This window comes from Mustela putorius, unplaced genomic scaffold (genome assembly GCF_011764305.1).
Source record: "Mustela putorius furo isolate JIRA1106 unplaced genomic scaffold, ASM1176430v1.1 tig00000281_pilon_pilon_pilon, whole genome shotgun sequence".
Taxonomy (NCBI): Eukaryota; Metazoa; Chordata; class Mammalia; order Carnivora; family Mustelidae; genus Mustela; species Mustela putorius.
In genome coordinates, this window is record NW_025421343.1 from 31,005,689 (window position 1) to 31,021,384 (window position 15,696).

General features: G+C 39.3%; 1 protein-coding gene across 12 annotated transcripts in view; it reads left to right on the forward strand.

The window, feature by feature from the left end:
- The window catches only part of DTNB (dystrobrevin beta), a 235,954-nt gene that overhangs the window by 36,711 nt on the left and 183,547 nt on the right, over positions 1-15,696 (forward strand). For all 12 annotated transcript variants that reach the window (XM_013052982.2, XM_045079298.1, XM_013052985.2 and 9 more), the window contains 2 exons: positions 1,418-1,498; positions 6,309-6,522. In XM_013052982.2, coding sequence (XP_012908436.1) covers positions 1,418-1,498; positions 6,309-6,522 — 295 coding nt within the window. The remainder of the gene's footprint in view (positions 1-1,417; positions 1,499-6,308; positions 6,523-15,696) is intronic.

The following is a 15,696-nucleotide window of genomic DNA, read 5'->3' on the forward strand; positions in this document are numbered from 1 at the left end:
ATTGCAGGTAGGTGTGAGGTAAAATTTGAGAGTTGCACGGGCCAGACCTTGAAGCTGAGTTGGGTAGTTACGTGTTTCCCAAACCTAGCTTGATTATAGGACTTTCTGGAATGAAGGTTCCAGATTCCTCTCCAGGAGACTCTGATAAAAGCTTCTGATACAGCAGATACAATAAAACCCCCATTTGACTCTTTGCTTTCCTCGGGATTTGGTTATACCATAGAAGTTTTTATCCTATTCTCATGAATGAGGAGAACCATGATATAGAAAGAAGGGTTAATCCTTTCTTATCCTTTCCCTGTACCTCTTGGGTACTCAGTATTTTTAGATTGTCTCCTGTCTGTCCAGGAGCTTCACTGGGCTCTCCCCCTGTCACTAGAGTTCTGCCTGTGTGTTTAGTTAGGACCCTCTGTACCATTTCTTGATAAGCTTGAAATATAGTGTCTGACACTAGTATTAAAGTGACATTTCAGTGTATTTCTTACAATGAAATGTTCTCAAAATGAATGATAATGGAGTGGGGAGTCATCTTTTCTAGTTCATAATACCCAAAAGGATAACATAATCAGTTTCTTCACTGGGGGCTTTCTGTTCTATTTTTTATGTGCCAAACTAACACATTTTATGATCAGGAAATCGACATGACACTTACATAAGGGAAGTTTTTTTAAAAAGTGAGGCTATTCTTAGAGCAGTATATGAGGATTTTCCTTATAGAAACCAGGAAAGATGACTGCTTCAGAAGAAGGTAAATGTATGAGAAAAATGACAAAGGGAAACAGAGTGATACTTGATTCTTGACTAGCACCTGGAACTTCAGAGTGGAGATTTCCCGCAAACTAGGCTGGAGCTTGTGGGGTTTCCCATTTTCCTCAGCTAGTTCGCTTTAGACTTGTGTGGTATTTGCCCTATTTCATTTTGCAGTACCCGAGTCTGACTTAACTGTACTGGAGGAAGAATCTGAATAGTGAGTTCTGTGCCACGTGCACAGACGTTTTCCTGTCGTTACCGCTCCACTAGCGAACATGGCCCAATAAATGTCGTGTGGTCTCATCCATCAGATTAGTGCTCTGTTTGGTTAGTCGGGGATGGGACTTTCCCAGCTGCTCATCACCGATTTCCTAGTATTTCCCAAAGAAGAGGTACAGAAGGAAAGATTCACTGTGGTGTTGTGTTCTCCCTCAGGGTTTTTGTCTGGCTGGTAGACGGGATAATGTAGGCAGACCTGCTGGCTGGGAGTGGTGACGTAGAAAGTGTGCCTAACGCTTCCTGACCCCGTTAGTCTTCTCAGAAGAAGGCCTAGTTGATGTGTGACGTGGGGCCTGTGCCCCACAGCCCCTGTGAAATGGTCACTTCCTAGCGCTGAGAAACGCGGGGGTCAATCCCACTGAACATCTGCTGTTTGTACTTTTTTCAGGTGCTCAGAATTTTGATGTCATACGACTATCAACTTACAGAACAGCTTGCAAGTTACGATTTGTACAAAAACGATGCAACCGTAAGTCATTTCAGCTAATTTCTATGATAGCTGGATAGTGCACTCGGTAATATAAAATAAAAGGTTTTAGTATCTTTTAGTCATATTGTAATGTTGGTTGAATTATTTTTGTCTTAAGGGTTTATTAGAATGTAAGCTTTGTCATGGAAAAAACTCGTCTTTTACTCTGTGTGTCTCTCAAAATATTTACCAAAATTCAGTAATGTAACTGGTTTTGAGGCTGGCAGAGTATTAATGAACTTTAAGTGAAGAGAATTGTTTTCTCCTTCCCACTTGTTTTAAATGATAACTTTTATACAAAATTAATACAATAATCAGCTTCTGCAAGAAAAAACAATATTTTGATAGAGGCGTAATAAGTTATTTTTCTCGATTAAAATAAATACAGCACGAATCAGCCTTTTCTATAATCACTATGAGAATTACTACTTATAAAATAAATAAAATATATGTGTGTGTAAAATCTTTTTTCTCTTAATTTCCATGAAGATAAACTAGCTTATGACAAAATAATTATACTTTTCTCGTGTGTGTGTGTATTGATGAAGAACTATTTTGTATAATGGAAAGAACATTAGCTTTAGAATTGGAAAAACCTGAGTTTTAGTCCTGGTTTTTGGCATTTACTACAAACATGTCTCTGTATATCTAAATACTTCCATCCTACTTTAACTGTTATTCAAAAACCTTAGCATAAAATTCTCTCTGGAGGGTTTCTCATGCTGTCCTAGACTGAGGTCTCTGGTTTCTTAAAGCATTGTTTTTCAAATTATGGGTTGTGACTGATTAATGGTTCATGAAATAATTTTGAAGAGCTGTAGCCAGATTTTAAAACATGTAATAGAGAAAAACAGAAAGAAAAAAAAAAGCAGAACACAAATTATGTGGTAAGTCTAAAAGTACTTTGTGAAAAAGTATTTTTTTTCTATATCTAGAAGAATGTGTGTGTGTGTGTGTGTGTCTGTGTGTGTGTGTGTTGATTTAAATATATTTCTGTGGGTTGCGGTAAAAAAGTTTGAAAACCACTGTCAGAACAACTACAATTTTAATAATTCTTCCTGTAATTATTTTTGGGAAATAGTAGTCTATGTGTGGAGTGTTGAGAGCCTGAAACCAGTCTACTGGCATTAGTAATGTGCAGTAAAAGATGCATTATTCTGGAAGTTTTATTTTGTTACATATGATTCTTTAATCAGATGGAAATTTTTTGTGTGCGGGTGTACAGTTTAAGCAGGAGCAAAATTTCAGTATTGTCCACATGCATGTTCTCTCGTCTCTACACTGTTTATTGAAAAAAAAATTCTTTTTTTTCACTGCCCCAAAATCTTTCTCATACAAATTAGGAAAAATATAAAAGAATGTTCATAGCAGTTTCTGTATATGAGAGGACCTGCTTTTGGACTCTTGTCTTCCACTGGTCTGTTTGTCTATCCTACCAATAGCCACTGTTATAGCTTTATAATAAGTCTTTTTTTTTTTTTTTAAAGGTTTATTCATTTATGGGGCGCCTGGGTGGTTCAGTCGTGAAGCAGCTGCCTTCAGCTCAGGTCATGATCCCAGAGTCCTGGGATCGAGCCCCACATTGGGCCCCCTGCTCAGCAGGAAGCCTGCTTCTCCCTCTCCTCCCCATTTGTGCTCTCTCTCGCTATCTCTGTCACTATCTGTGTCTCTCTCTCTCAAATAAATAAATAAAAATAAAATCTAAAAAGATGTATTCATTTATTTGAGAGAGAGTGAGATTGTGGGGGTCTTGGAGCAGAGAGAGAGGGAGAGAGAGAATCTTAAGCAGACTTTGTGCTAAGCAGGGAACACAACTCAGGGCTCAATTCCTTTTTTTTTTTTTTTTTTAAAGATTTTATTGATTTATTTGACAGGGGGACACAGCAAGAGAGGGAACAGAAGCAGGGGGAGTGGGAGAGAGATCCCAAAACCCTGGGATCATGACCCAAGCCAAAGGCAAACATTTAAGGACTGAGCCACCCAGGTGCCCCTCAGGGCTCAATTCCAACCCTGAGATCATGGCTTGAGCCAGTATCAAGAGTCAGATGCTTAACCGACTGAGCCACCCAGGCGCCCTGCTTTATAAGTCTTCATATCAGATAGAGCAAGTCTTCCTACTTTGTTCTGTTTTTCTTTTTTAAATTGGCCTTTTACATTTATTTTTATATACATTTTAAAATCTGAATCTCAATTTCTACTAAAAACAAAATGAAACAACTGCTGGGATTTTTTTCCATCTTTCTTTTTTAAGTACAATTTACATATAGTAAAATTTATCCTTTTAATGGAGAGCCCTGTGGCATTTTATTGTGACTGCACTGAATCTATAGGTTAAGTTGGGGAGAACCAACGTATTTCCAATTTGAGATTACCTTCTATGAACATGGTATATCTCTCTATTTAGGTCTTTAATTTCTGCCAATTATATTTATAGATTTTTTTTTCTTTTGGTAGAGATGTTGCACTTCCTCCATTGGATTTATTACTAAATCTTTGATGATTTATGCTACTATTACAAATAGTATTTTAGAATTTCACTTTCTGTTAGTAATGGAAATGCAGTGACTTTTATATCTTGACTTGCATCTAAAATCATTCTAGACTCAAATATCAATTTTAGTAATTTATCTGGAGAATCTGATTTTCTATGTGGAGAATTTTGTCATTTCTGAATAATGACAGTTAAGTTTCTTCATTTCTGAACTCACATGGCTAATAACTGCTTGTTTATATTGGTTAGGACCCAGAGTACAATAGAAATGATGATAGTGGGCATTGTTTTTTTTTTTTTTTAACCTTAAAAAAAAAAGATGTATTTATTTATTTTAGAGAGAGAGAGCATGATTGTGTGAGCATGCAGAGGGGCAGAGGGAGGGGCAGGGAGAGAATCTGAAGCGGACTCCTGAGCTGCTGAGCACAGAGCCTGACATGGTGCTCGATCTCACGGCCCTGAGATCATGACCTGAGCTGAAATCAAGAATCGGCTGCTTAACTGACTGAGCCACCCAGGCGCCCCATTTCTTTCTTTCTTTTCTTTTTTAAGTTGAAGTATACACAGTGTTATATTTGTTTCACGTATACAGCATAGTGATTCTACCACAGGTGCAGCTACCATCTGTCCCTGTACAGTGTAGTACAGTACCATTGACTGTGTTCCCTGTGCTTTCCTTTGTATTCCCATGACTCATTTATTCCCTAATGAGAAGCCTATATCTCTCATTCCCCTTTTTCCATTTTGTCCATCTCCCTCTCTCCCTCCCTCTGGCAACCATCAGTTTGCTCTCAGTATTTATGCACCTGTTTCTGATTTTTATTTGTTCTTTCGTTTTATATGTAAGTGAACATACAAGTGGAATCATATGATGTTTGTCTTTCTCTGACTTACTCCACTTAGCGTAATACCCTCTACATCCATCCATGTTGTTGCAAATGGTAAAATCTCATTATTTTTTATGGCTGAATACTATTCCATCCTATATATGTACCACATCCTCTTTACTCATTTGTCTATTGATGGACACTTAGATTCTACGTATTTTGGCTAATGTAAATGAACAATGCAGTAAGCAGACAGGTGCATACATCTTTTTGAGTTAATATCTTCATTTTCTTTAGGCAAATACCCACTAGTGGAATTACTGGTTCGCATGGTAGTTTCACTTTTAATTTTTTAAGGAATCTCCATACTGTTTTCCATAGTTACTGTACCAATTTACCTTTGATAGTGGGTATTTCTTATCTCGTTCACAGTATCAGGAAAGACTTTCAACATTCTACTATTAAGTCAAATGTTTGCCACAGTTTTCTATAAATACCCTTAATCAGATTAAGGACATTGCCTAGTACTGTGTGTTTCTTCATTTATGAATGTAAGGTTTATTTGAAAAGTGGTCTTTTTGATGATTTGTAATTTAATCTCATTTTAATCAGAGAGCATGGTTGATATGACTAGAATCCTTTGACATTTGCCAAAATTAGCTTTATGACTCAGAGTAAGTTCAATTTTCACACACACTGTTTGTGTTCTTGAAAGTAGAGCGTATTCTCTAATCACCGGGGGCAGGATTTCATGCAGTGCCTATTATACCTTCTTCGCCGATTGTAATGTTGAATGGTCTGCATCTGCACTCTGTACCTTTGCTCTGTCGCTTACTAAGAGAAATGTGTTAATAGCTCCCACTAAGCTTGTGAATTTATCTCTCTGATGTTCTGTTATGTTTGACAATATAGCTTTTGTAAGGGAGGCAAGACCTTACCTCTACCCTCTTAGAGTTTCTGGTTATGCCTGAGAGTGAAATTGTTATAAGACAGATTAGCAGAAGAGCACACAGATTTTACATGTGCCTGGGAGCCCCCATAGCAAAGTGAAGACCTGAAGGAGGGATGAGGCCTAAGTGCTAATATACTAGGGAAGAGAGAGCAGTAATTGTGGGAAAGTAACTAAAATATATGGGGAATTTCAAGGAAGATAGGGTTATTTTAATAAAATCTGTACAGATTTCTCTTGGTCTCGATTCACTGTCTCTGGGAATAAGAATGTTCCTTTCCCCTTGGAAGGCATCTTTCACTTGGGAGTTTATTTCCTGCTTTCAGGAAGAAAAAAGAAGTTCGGCACGAACTTCTTGACACATGCTGTTTTTCAGGTGTGAGAATAGCTCAAAATAATCCTTAGGCCAAAGTGGCATATTTTTGGATCTTACTCTGCCACCCTTCACTGCTCTGTCAGATGAAAATAAACAAAAAGGTCTTAACACCTTTCTGATGAATTAGAACTTTTAAAATTGTTGATAGTTCATTTTCTTTGTTTTAGTCCACCTGGTTGATATCTGGAACATGATTGAAGCCTTCCGAGACAATGGCCTTAATACACTGGACCATACCACTGAGATCAGTGTGTCCCGCCTCGAAACCGTCATCTCCTCTGTCTACTACCAGCTGAACAAGCGCCTTCCTTCAACTCACCAGATCAGCGTGGAGCAGTCCATCAGCCTCCTCCTCAACTTTATGATTGCTGCATATGACAGGCCAGTGCTTGGCATGCTTCCTGCATTTTAACAATGTTTGTCCCTTAGTCCTGTTTCTTTCAGATTGCCTTGCTGAGGGTTGTCAACTTAGAATCACAGTGACAAGGAAAATTATTCCATATAAGTTCCTTCTAAGGACTGGTTAAATGCCAGAGTGACTCACTGTCCTAGGGCATGTCACATAGTAAGCTTTATAAAATTATGGAGAATCACAACACTGAGACATGTTGTTTGGTCAAATTATAGGTCCCTTAGTGTAGCTGTTCTCTAGCCAGAGAAGTATAGCTAAGCTGTGAATTCGATTAGGAGGCTTTCTTTGGAACTTAAAACTGACCTTTCTTTTGTCTGTAATAGTAAATGCCCCTTGACTCTAGTCTTATTTTCTTCTTGTTATGTTTAGGATACTATTTTAATTTTTTTCAGTGCAGAACATTGTGTTTACACCTTACAACCCCGGATGAAAACTATTTGAATGTACTCCAAATTAAAACAGAAATGATTTGCTGTATTTGTATTCATGGAGAATGAAGTTGGTGTTATAAGAAACAAAAAGAAATCATAAGTGATGGAGCTACAAAATAATGTTTATATTCCAGGAAGCAAGAGTTTAGATTTTTGATTTCTGCTATATTGTTGATCATCCAGTTTGGATGGGTGAATTCTTCCTGCTTCATTTTTTCTCTCTATAGACTATTTTGATTTTATACATTTGTAAAATGTTATTCATTACACTTTATAATATTGAAGACTCTGTGAATTAATTGTAAAAGTCTGCAGGTGTCAAAGCCAAATCACAGTGTAGGCACTCACAAAATTCACATTTTTATTTTTATTATTTATTTATTTATTTATTTAAAGATTTTATTTATTTATCTGACAGAGACACAGCGAGAGAGGGAACACAAGTAAAGGGAATATAAGAGGGTAAAGCAGGCTTCCCACTGAGAAGGGAGCCTGATGCAGGGTTCGATCCCAGCACCCTGAGATCATGACCTGAACCAAAGGTAGATGCTTAAGCAACTGAGCCAACCAGGCACCCCAGGAAATTTGAAATTCTAAAACAAAAGTCCACATGAGACATAAGTTCTAGAACTTGAATGTCAGTTTTTTAGTAATTTTTTTTTTTAAGATTTTATTTATTTATTTGACAGAGAGAGATCACAGTAGGAGAGTGGAAGGGAAGAGATCACAGAGAGAGAGGAAGGGAAGCAGGCCCCCTGCTGAGCAGAGAGCCCGATGTGGGACTCGATCCCAGGACCCTGAGATCATGACCTGAGCCGAAGGCAGTGGCTTAACCCACTGAGCCACCCAGGCGCCCCAAGTTTTTTAGTAATTTAGACTAGTGAATCCCTAAGGTTAATTTTATACTGTTCAAGGAATGAGTCTTTTGATCCAAAGACCTTAGTAAAAATGGTTATTCTGTGGCGAATAAGCAGCACCTTATCACGACGCTAATTCACTGAGTAAATCACTTCAGGGTTGTACAACACAGATCAATCCAATAAACAATTTTTTTTACTAAATCAGAGATAAAAGTCATCTTACTGTTAAAAAGATCTTACTGTTTAAAAAAAAGTCATCTTACTATTTAAAAGAGATTATAAACTTTGATTCCATGCTCATGTCAAGTAAGTTAAATACTATGGCTAAGGAAGGAGAAGGAAGAGCAAAGAGGAGTCGAAGGTGCAGAGGAGTCCTGGGACGTGGTCACAGACACCTGGACACATCCAGATAGAGACAAAGGAAAAGAATAAGCAAACAGTAAGTTATATGAAGACAAGTCAGTAGAGCAGCACACCATAGAAAACTAGGGGGAAAACAAAACAAACAAAACAAAACTGAAAAAAGATGAGTGAGCTAAGAAGAGGAAGGACAGTAGTATGTCAGTGGTGAATTTGGTAATTCTCATGTCATATTGTATTGAAAACTTTGGCCACGGGCATCAGAATCAATCCTCACATCATTGCTAACCTTGAACTCATATATATGATAATATCTTATTTGTTCTTCAGTAATTTGAAATTGGCTTTCATGTGCTGGTAAAATGAAAGGATCTGGTTATTGGAATTTTATTTTTGAAAATTATAGCATTTTGTTTTGAAACATTTCAAATATTAGTCTATTCATTGGCCTCTATTAGGCTCGAGAGTCCCTTTGATATGTAGAGTATCTAGTTATTAATTTTAATTAGTCTTCTTGGGATTTTGTATTTCATAATTCTTGAGTTAAAGTTTGAATGCAACAATTATTTAATTATTCTTAAGTCCCCTAACCTCTAAATTCACAGTCAAATTTTTAGCTAGGTTGTTTCCTGGTTATTGTGGATTATAAGACTATAAAACTATAGTGAGAAACAAATAGGATCTAGACTTTCTCCCTCAAGTATGTATTTCATTAGGAATTAACTTATTTTAATGCCAAGGATTTAAAATATTTTACATTTGAAAACTAAAAACACAGAGAACAATACTATAAGCCTCTCTGTGGAGGACTTCAGTAAAAGCTATGAAGAATAGTCAAAACATCGGGTAGCCTCATTTCCTTCCTGCTGGGCCCCCAAAATGACAGGATCGGTAGTCATGTGGTCTGGTCCGAAGGTGTGACAGGCGATGCTATGATCAACTGTTTCTTCTTCTTCTTCTTCTTTTTTAAAATATTTTATTTATTTGACAGACGGAGAACACAAGTGGGCAGGGAGGCGGGCAGAAAGAGAGGAGGAAGCAGACTCCCTGCAGAGCAGAGACCCCCAATGTGGGGCTCCGTCCCAGGAGCCTGGGAACATGACCTGAGCTGAAGGCAGAGGCTTTAACCCACTGAGCCACCCAGGTGCCCCTGTTTCTTCTTTTTTTAAGAAGAAGGGTATTGGGGGCGCCTGGGTGGCTCAGTGGGTTAAAGCCTCTGCCTTTGGCTCAGGTCATGATCTCAGGGTCCTGGGATCGAGAGGGCATCAGGCTCTCTGCTCAGCGGGGAGCCTGCTTCCTCCTCTCTTTCTGCCTGCCTCCCTGCCAACTTGTGATCTCTGTCAAATAAATAAATAAAATCTTAAAAAAAAGAAAAAAAGAAGGATATTGAAATTCCCAGAATGAGGAACAGGAAATCTCCTTACCCTTCTCCCCTGGAGCCAATTTCATTGTTCAGGGCTCGGGATTCACAGACTCCCCGCTCCACCCCCGACGTCTGCGTGGGGTCGGTGTCTTTCTTGCCGACCGTAGGGAACCTGCTCTCGTGGGCTGCTGCGGCCACAGGAAGAGGGGCTCCCCTCGCCGAGGGGCCCGGAGGCGGGCCAGCGCTCCGTCTTGCCGGCGTCAGAGCTCTGGCTTCGGTGGTTTTGGCCCCCTCTTCTATCTGCTTAATGCTTTTGCTACTTGGAAAACGCCCGCTTCCCCTTTCCGGAGAGAGCCGGCTTCTCTCAACACCAGACGGAGGCGTCCGAGTCTCCTTCCAGAAATGCGCGTTTGGGCCATGCATGTGTCGGCATTACGCTTTTGAGCTCAAACGGATCAGGGTTTGTGTCTCTGGAGCAGAGGGTGATTGAATTCTCCCCCTCATGGCTCGTTGCCTCCCGGTGGGGGTGGTCGGACTGGCTGTGAGGGAGAGGGTCGCGTGTCCCCCTGGGAACTCTTTGCAGTGCGTCACCAACCTGTGGCTCCCTTTCCTGTCAAATGGGCCCCGCTCTCCGTCCAGCTCCCAAGATCTGAAACCTGTAAGACTCAGTTAGACCCTGCCTTCTTCCTCCTCCTTCCTCCTCACGTCCATGCCAGTTACCAAGGTCTGTCACTTCTATGTCTTGAATCTCGATTCCTGGTGCATCTCTCCGGCCCCACAACTACTGCCCAGCCCAACCTCTTCCTCCTGAGCTGCTGGCGGGGCCTCTAACCCATCTTTCGGCTTGTGCTTTCTTCCCCCGTCTATCCTTAGAAATAATACACATCGTGAGCTGCACTATCTAACCTGGGAACTTGAACATGAGCAGTAACTTACTCTGTCTCTCTTGTTCCATCCCACTGACCGACACGTAACCAAGGTGAACCGAATTCTGATTTTGTGTTAGCATGTTCTTCTTAAAGAACAGTTTTTTCCACATAGACATTAGCACAGTATTGTTTAATTGTAATTATTTTTGCTAATTGTAAAAGGAAAGTCATGCTGTCTGTATTATGACCTGACTTACTTTATGAGGTAATAGCTTTTCCAGATTTGTTCATGATGCCTGCAGCTCTAGTTCAGTTATTTTCACATTTGCATAACACTCTGTTGTGTTACTCTACATTCTGTGTTCTCTGGGTTCTTGTTCTGAGAAACAACACTGTCTGGCAGTACCAGGACACACACTCATATGTGTGTCCTGGTACATGCGTACAGGTGTTCGAAATTGCTCTCTTGGTCCTAACCAAGGAATGGAGTTGCTCATTGGTGGGGGAGGTGCATGAGATTCAGCTTTAGAGGACAGGGTCAAATTATTTGAACAAACTGTACCCATGCCTGAGAGATCCTCTTGATTCACATTGTTTCTGTAAGCCTTACAGTTGTCAGACTTTTCAGTTTTTGCTAAGTGACATCTCACTATTGTTTGATTTGCATTTTCTTGCTTCTCCAGCATGTCTTTGTGTGTACCTTGGCCAAATATATTAATTCTGTGAAGTGCCTGTGTGGCCTTTTGTTCACTTTGGTGTGTTGTTCTTCCTGTCGTGGTTATAGGGGTCCTTAGAGCCTCCGGGTAGCAGCCCTTTCTTGCTTATCTGTGCTGTACATATCTTCTCTTTGTAGCTCGACTTTTTACTTTTCTTAGGATATCTCTTTCATAAAATGTTTACTTTTATAAGTTATTTTTTGATTTTTATTTTTTTGGGGGAAGGTGGGGTCAGGCAGGGCGAGAGACAGAGAATCGTAAGTAGCCTGCACACTCAGTGTAGAGCCCAATGTGGGGCTTGATCTCATGACCGTGAGATTATGACCTGACATGAATTCAAGAGTCAGGCGCTTAACTGACTGTGACACCCAGGTATCTCTCTTAAAATGTTTTCTCATGAGAAACTTCAAATATATACAAACATAGAAAGACTATTATAATAAAAACTCAAGGCATCTATCACTCAGCTTCGGTAATTACAGTACATCATTGATCTTATTTCATCTGTGTCCCCAGGCTCTTCCCCTCCCCCCAACCCCTTTCCTTGGCTTCTTTTGAAACAAACTCAAGTGTCATTATTTCATGTGCAAATATTCTAATGCACACATTCTGTGCACATAGTGTGCACATATTCTGTTTTATAATACTATTCCCCCCCACCCAGGTTTTTGCTCTAAGAAATAATAGTGCTTGGTATGTAGTAAAATTAGACTTTAAATGGAACAAACCTATAAAAAATCTTACAGCTAATGAAACTAGGTTTGGATAAAATCTTCAAAATATATCATTGTTGAATATGTCAGTGGAAGGCACAAGGTTATTGTTTATCATCTAAAATAACACTTAGTATAAAACGCTGTTGCTACTTGGAACAATCTAAAGACTTTGGTGTAAAGAGTTTTATGTGTATAATTTAGGATGGGTCAATATGGAAAAATTTGCTGTGTAGTTTGGAAATACAGCTAAGAACTATTTTTGAATCTTGCTTTAGCAACTTAATTTGGGTATATTTAAAATTTCCATAAGTTTCTCTTAATACTAGATGCTAAAAACAAAACTGTATACAAAAAGCAAAACTAAACAATTTCATTTTTTTTTTTAAGATTTTATTTATTTGACAGACAGAGATCACAAGTAGGCAGAGAGGCAGGCAGAGAGAGGAGGAAGCAGGCTCCCTGCTGAGCAGAGACCCCCCCCCCCCACCAATGCGGGGCTTGATCCCAGGACCCTGGGACCACGACCCGAGCTGAAGGCAGAGGCTTCAATGCACTGAGCCACCCAGGCGCCCCAACAATTTCATTTTAAATAAGTAATTGTACTCCTTAAATTCTGAATATACCCAGCTAGCATATTGTGGAATGGACGTTGCTAAAGAAAAAATATTAGGTAACAGTCTTCCTCATTAGTGATTTTTAAACAAAACTATAATATCCTGGGAGGCACAAATACTTCCTGTATTTATTTACAGTGTTTGCTCTTATCTCTGTTCGTGGTCAAGTACAGTAGGAGAGAGTCGGGCTGAGAGGGAAGAGATGGACGCCCACAGCAGCAGCACATCTCGCTCTTACGAGGATGGAAGTGCAGCATTTTTAGGAAATTTCCAGGGGCTGATGGGGAATGAGGTGTACGGGTTTGGATGTTTTAAAAAGGTGAAGTCCTGGGGCCCCTGGGTAGCTCAGTGGGTTAAAGCCTCTACCTTCGGCTCAGGTCATGATCTCGGGGTCCTGAGATCGAGCCCCGCATTGGGCTCTCTGCTCGGCGGGGAGCCTGCTTCCTCCTCTCTCTCTGCCTGTCTCTCTGCCTGCTTGTGATTTCTGTCTGTCAAATAAATAAATAAAATCTTTAAAAAATAAATAAATAAAAAGGTGAAGTCCTAAGGGGGAAACTAGTGTAAAATGGAGAGAAACAGCCACCGGGGTGGAGGAGGAGGAGGGCAGGCCCCTGCCTACTCGCATCCCCTACGCCGCTGTGTGGCTGTCCTGTGGTGTCTTGTGATGTCACCACCGTAGTCCCAGGACTGGGTGGCAGGATTATTCAGGGACCAAAACTGAGTGAACTTGAAATTCACTTATTACTCTTCCCATCACTGATTCTTTATTTTGTAGTTTTTCTTTCAAGAGAAGTCATGCATTCATGCTAATTTTCAAAGAATCTTCTTGATTTCAGGATTGCAGACCTGCAAGAGGGCTTCACCATTAGTTACTATTTCAGAGAAAAAAAATTCTTTTTGCTTATTATTTTGGCCTTATCTTACTGTTTCCTTTTAACACTTTATTTTTTTTTTTAAGAAAAGGCAAGAAAGGGCACACTTTTTCTGAGTGTGACTTTTTCCTTGCCTTTGTTTCTCTCTGAAAGTGAGGAGAGAGGTAGTAACAGAGACTTCTCTAGTCCATTCGGTACCTCCAAAATAATCTGATTAAGACACTATTTTCATCATGTAACTTCCCACCTCAAGAACCTTGCAAAGCTCCCTGTGGTTTTTGAATGAGATTCCTACTCCTCACTTCTAATGGCATCAGTCCTTAATTCCCTGCTCATACCAAGCTGTAAATAAGCTACTTGAGGCACTTTTCCCAATTTTTCCAACATGACATACTCATTTCTCCCTCTAAGCATACACACACAGCCAACCCCCATCCCGCTCCAGTTTTTACCTACTGTGTAGCCTTAAAATCACCAACCCCATTTTCATTCCTTAGATGACATACAGCATTCATCTGTATCATTATTTTGACCTTAAATTATTAAATGCTCTGAACTGCTTCATAAGTATAGAAATAAGATCGAAAGCCCTTAGAGCGGAGATTCTACCTTATGTTTCTTTGATTCCTCAATAAACACAACGCTAAATTCTTAATAAGTATTTGTAAGGTCGAAATGAAAATTAGCAGGCACTCTGATTGTGATAAAATTGAATAATATTCTAAGTTGATTTTACTTGATTAAGCTGTTTGACATTTGCCAAATAGATGCTTGATTTGCAGTTGATTATTGCATAATCCATTCACTGTGAAGCGTTGTAAATTAAGATTAATTGGAAAAATATGAGTTTCTGAGCATCAAAGAGAAATGCTCTTATTACTTTTAACTACATGTGATAATTGGACTGGTAACAGTGTTTCTAAAGTAGAAGTCCCTTTTTGTGTGGGGAAGTACTAATTTATGGTTGGCAGCATCCACAGTTGTTTGTTAAAGATGTAGAAACAACTTGTTTTCTTAAGTAAAAAATGCTTCCCTAGTCTTGTTTTCAAAAGCATTAATTTAAATAGCAAGTTCTTATTCGATTGTGCAAAGCTGTAAACACCGTCCAGATCAGGTTAACTCAAATATTTAAAAAAATAGGCAGAATTTGAGACTTCATGAAACTGAAATGAGCAAAGTCCCGTCCAGAGGGCACAGGTGAGGACTGTAGAGGTTCTGAAGGTACTTGCATGTTAAAACACAGCAGTGTTTATTCAGGGTGACTCACTGTCTGCTTAGCTTGGCACAGAGCTAATCATGGTGTTTTCTCAGTATTGGATAAGAAGAACTCTTTTTACAAGTCATGTGCATGGTTTATTGTCAGACTGTAAAATGATAGGTCTATAGAAGTGAATCATGCAGGGAGGTCTGAGAAAGAGAAGCATGATGTTTCTTTTTGAGGGAGGGTGCTCCCTGGAGAGACAGCTTGGGTGGGGTTAAAATAACAAGTTTCCTCTCTCCCATCATCCTCCACAAATACTACCTGTTTGTCCTTTCATTTTAGTATCTTTATGTAAGGGTTAATATTCACTGTTGTGTTACTTATTAAATATTGACCTACTAATCAACTCTGCAGCTATCATAGGCCAGATTTTAAGTTGAGCCACATTTTTTTTTTTTGGTGATAAAACCTGGTTAAATATCTTTTCTGCATTCTGTTTGCAGAGAACTGATTCTGGGATGAACTTGGACTTTACATTGAAAGGACTGAAAACACAGATGTTGGTGAGGTTATACATGCCACAGCCAGGGGCAGTTAACTCTTCAGTTGTAAATGTAACTTGACTAGTATATACAGATTAAATTCAGATGTCTGGTGGGAAGGATTGAGAATGAGTTTTTCCATGAAGAATCAATTAGATAAAGGATGTAATCACAGGGTATTAGGCTGCTAAGTGGCTGTAGTCATTCTCTACCGCCTCTAATTGCAGAGCAAGAATGCAGGAGTGCTAATGCAACAGTAGGAAAACACAGTAAAAGGGACACTTTCCCTTTGCATTGTCTGGGGGCAGCTATGGGAAGTTTTATTCAGGCTTAAAGTCGAGAGAGAAGCCTCAGTGCCAAGAAAAGCATTCAGAGCAAAGGGAAAAATGCTGACGTGTGGCCTACAAAGCAAACAGTTGAGAGGAAGGAGCGAAAACTTTTTCTATTTGAAGAGAAAAGTATAAATAATGTGATTTCAGGAAGAATTCTGAGAAGACCCCTCACTAATTTTATTAGGTGATTAGATTTTATATAAGTATCTTTAATAAGTACTTAGAATTTCTTTAACTATACCATTTATTAATTTGCTTATATCAATA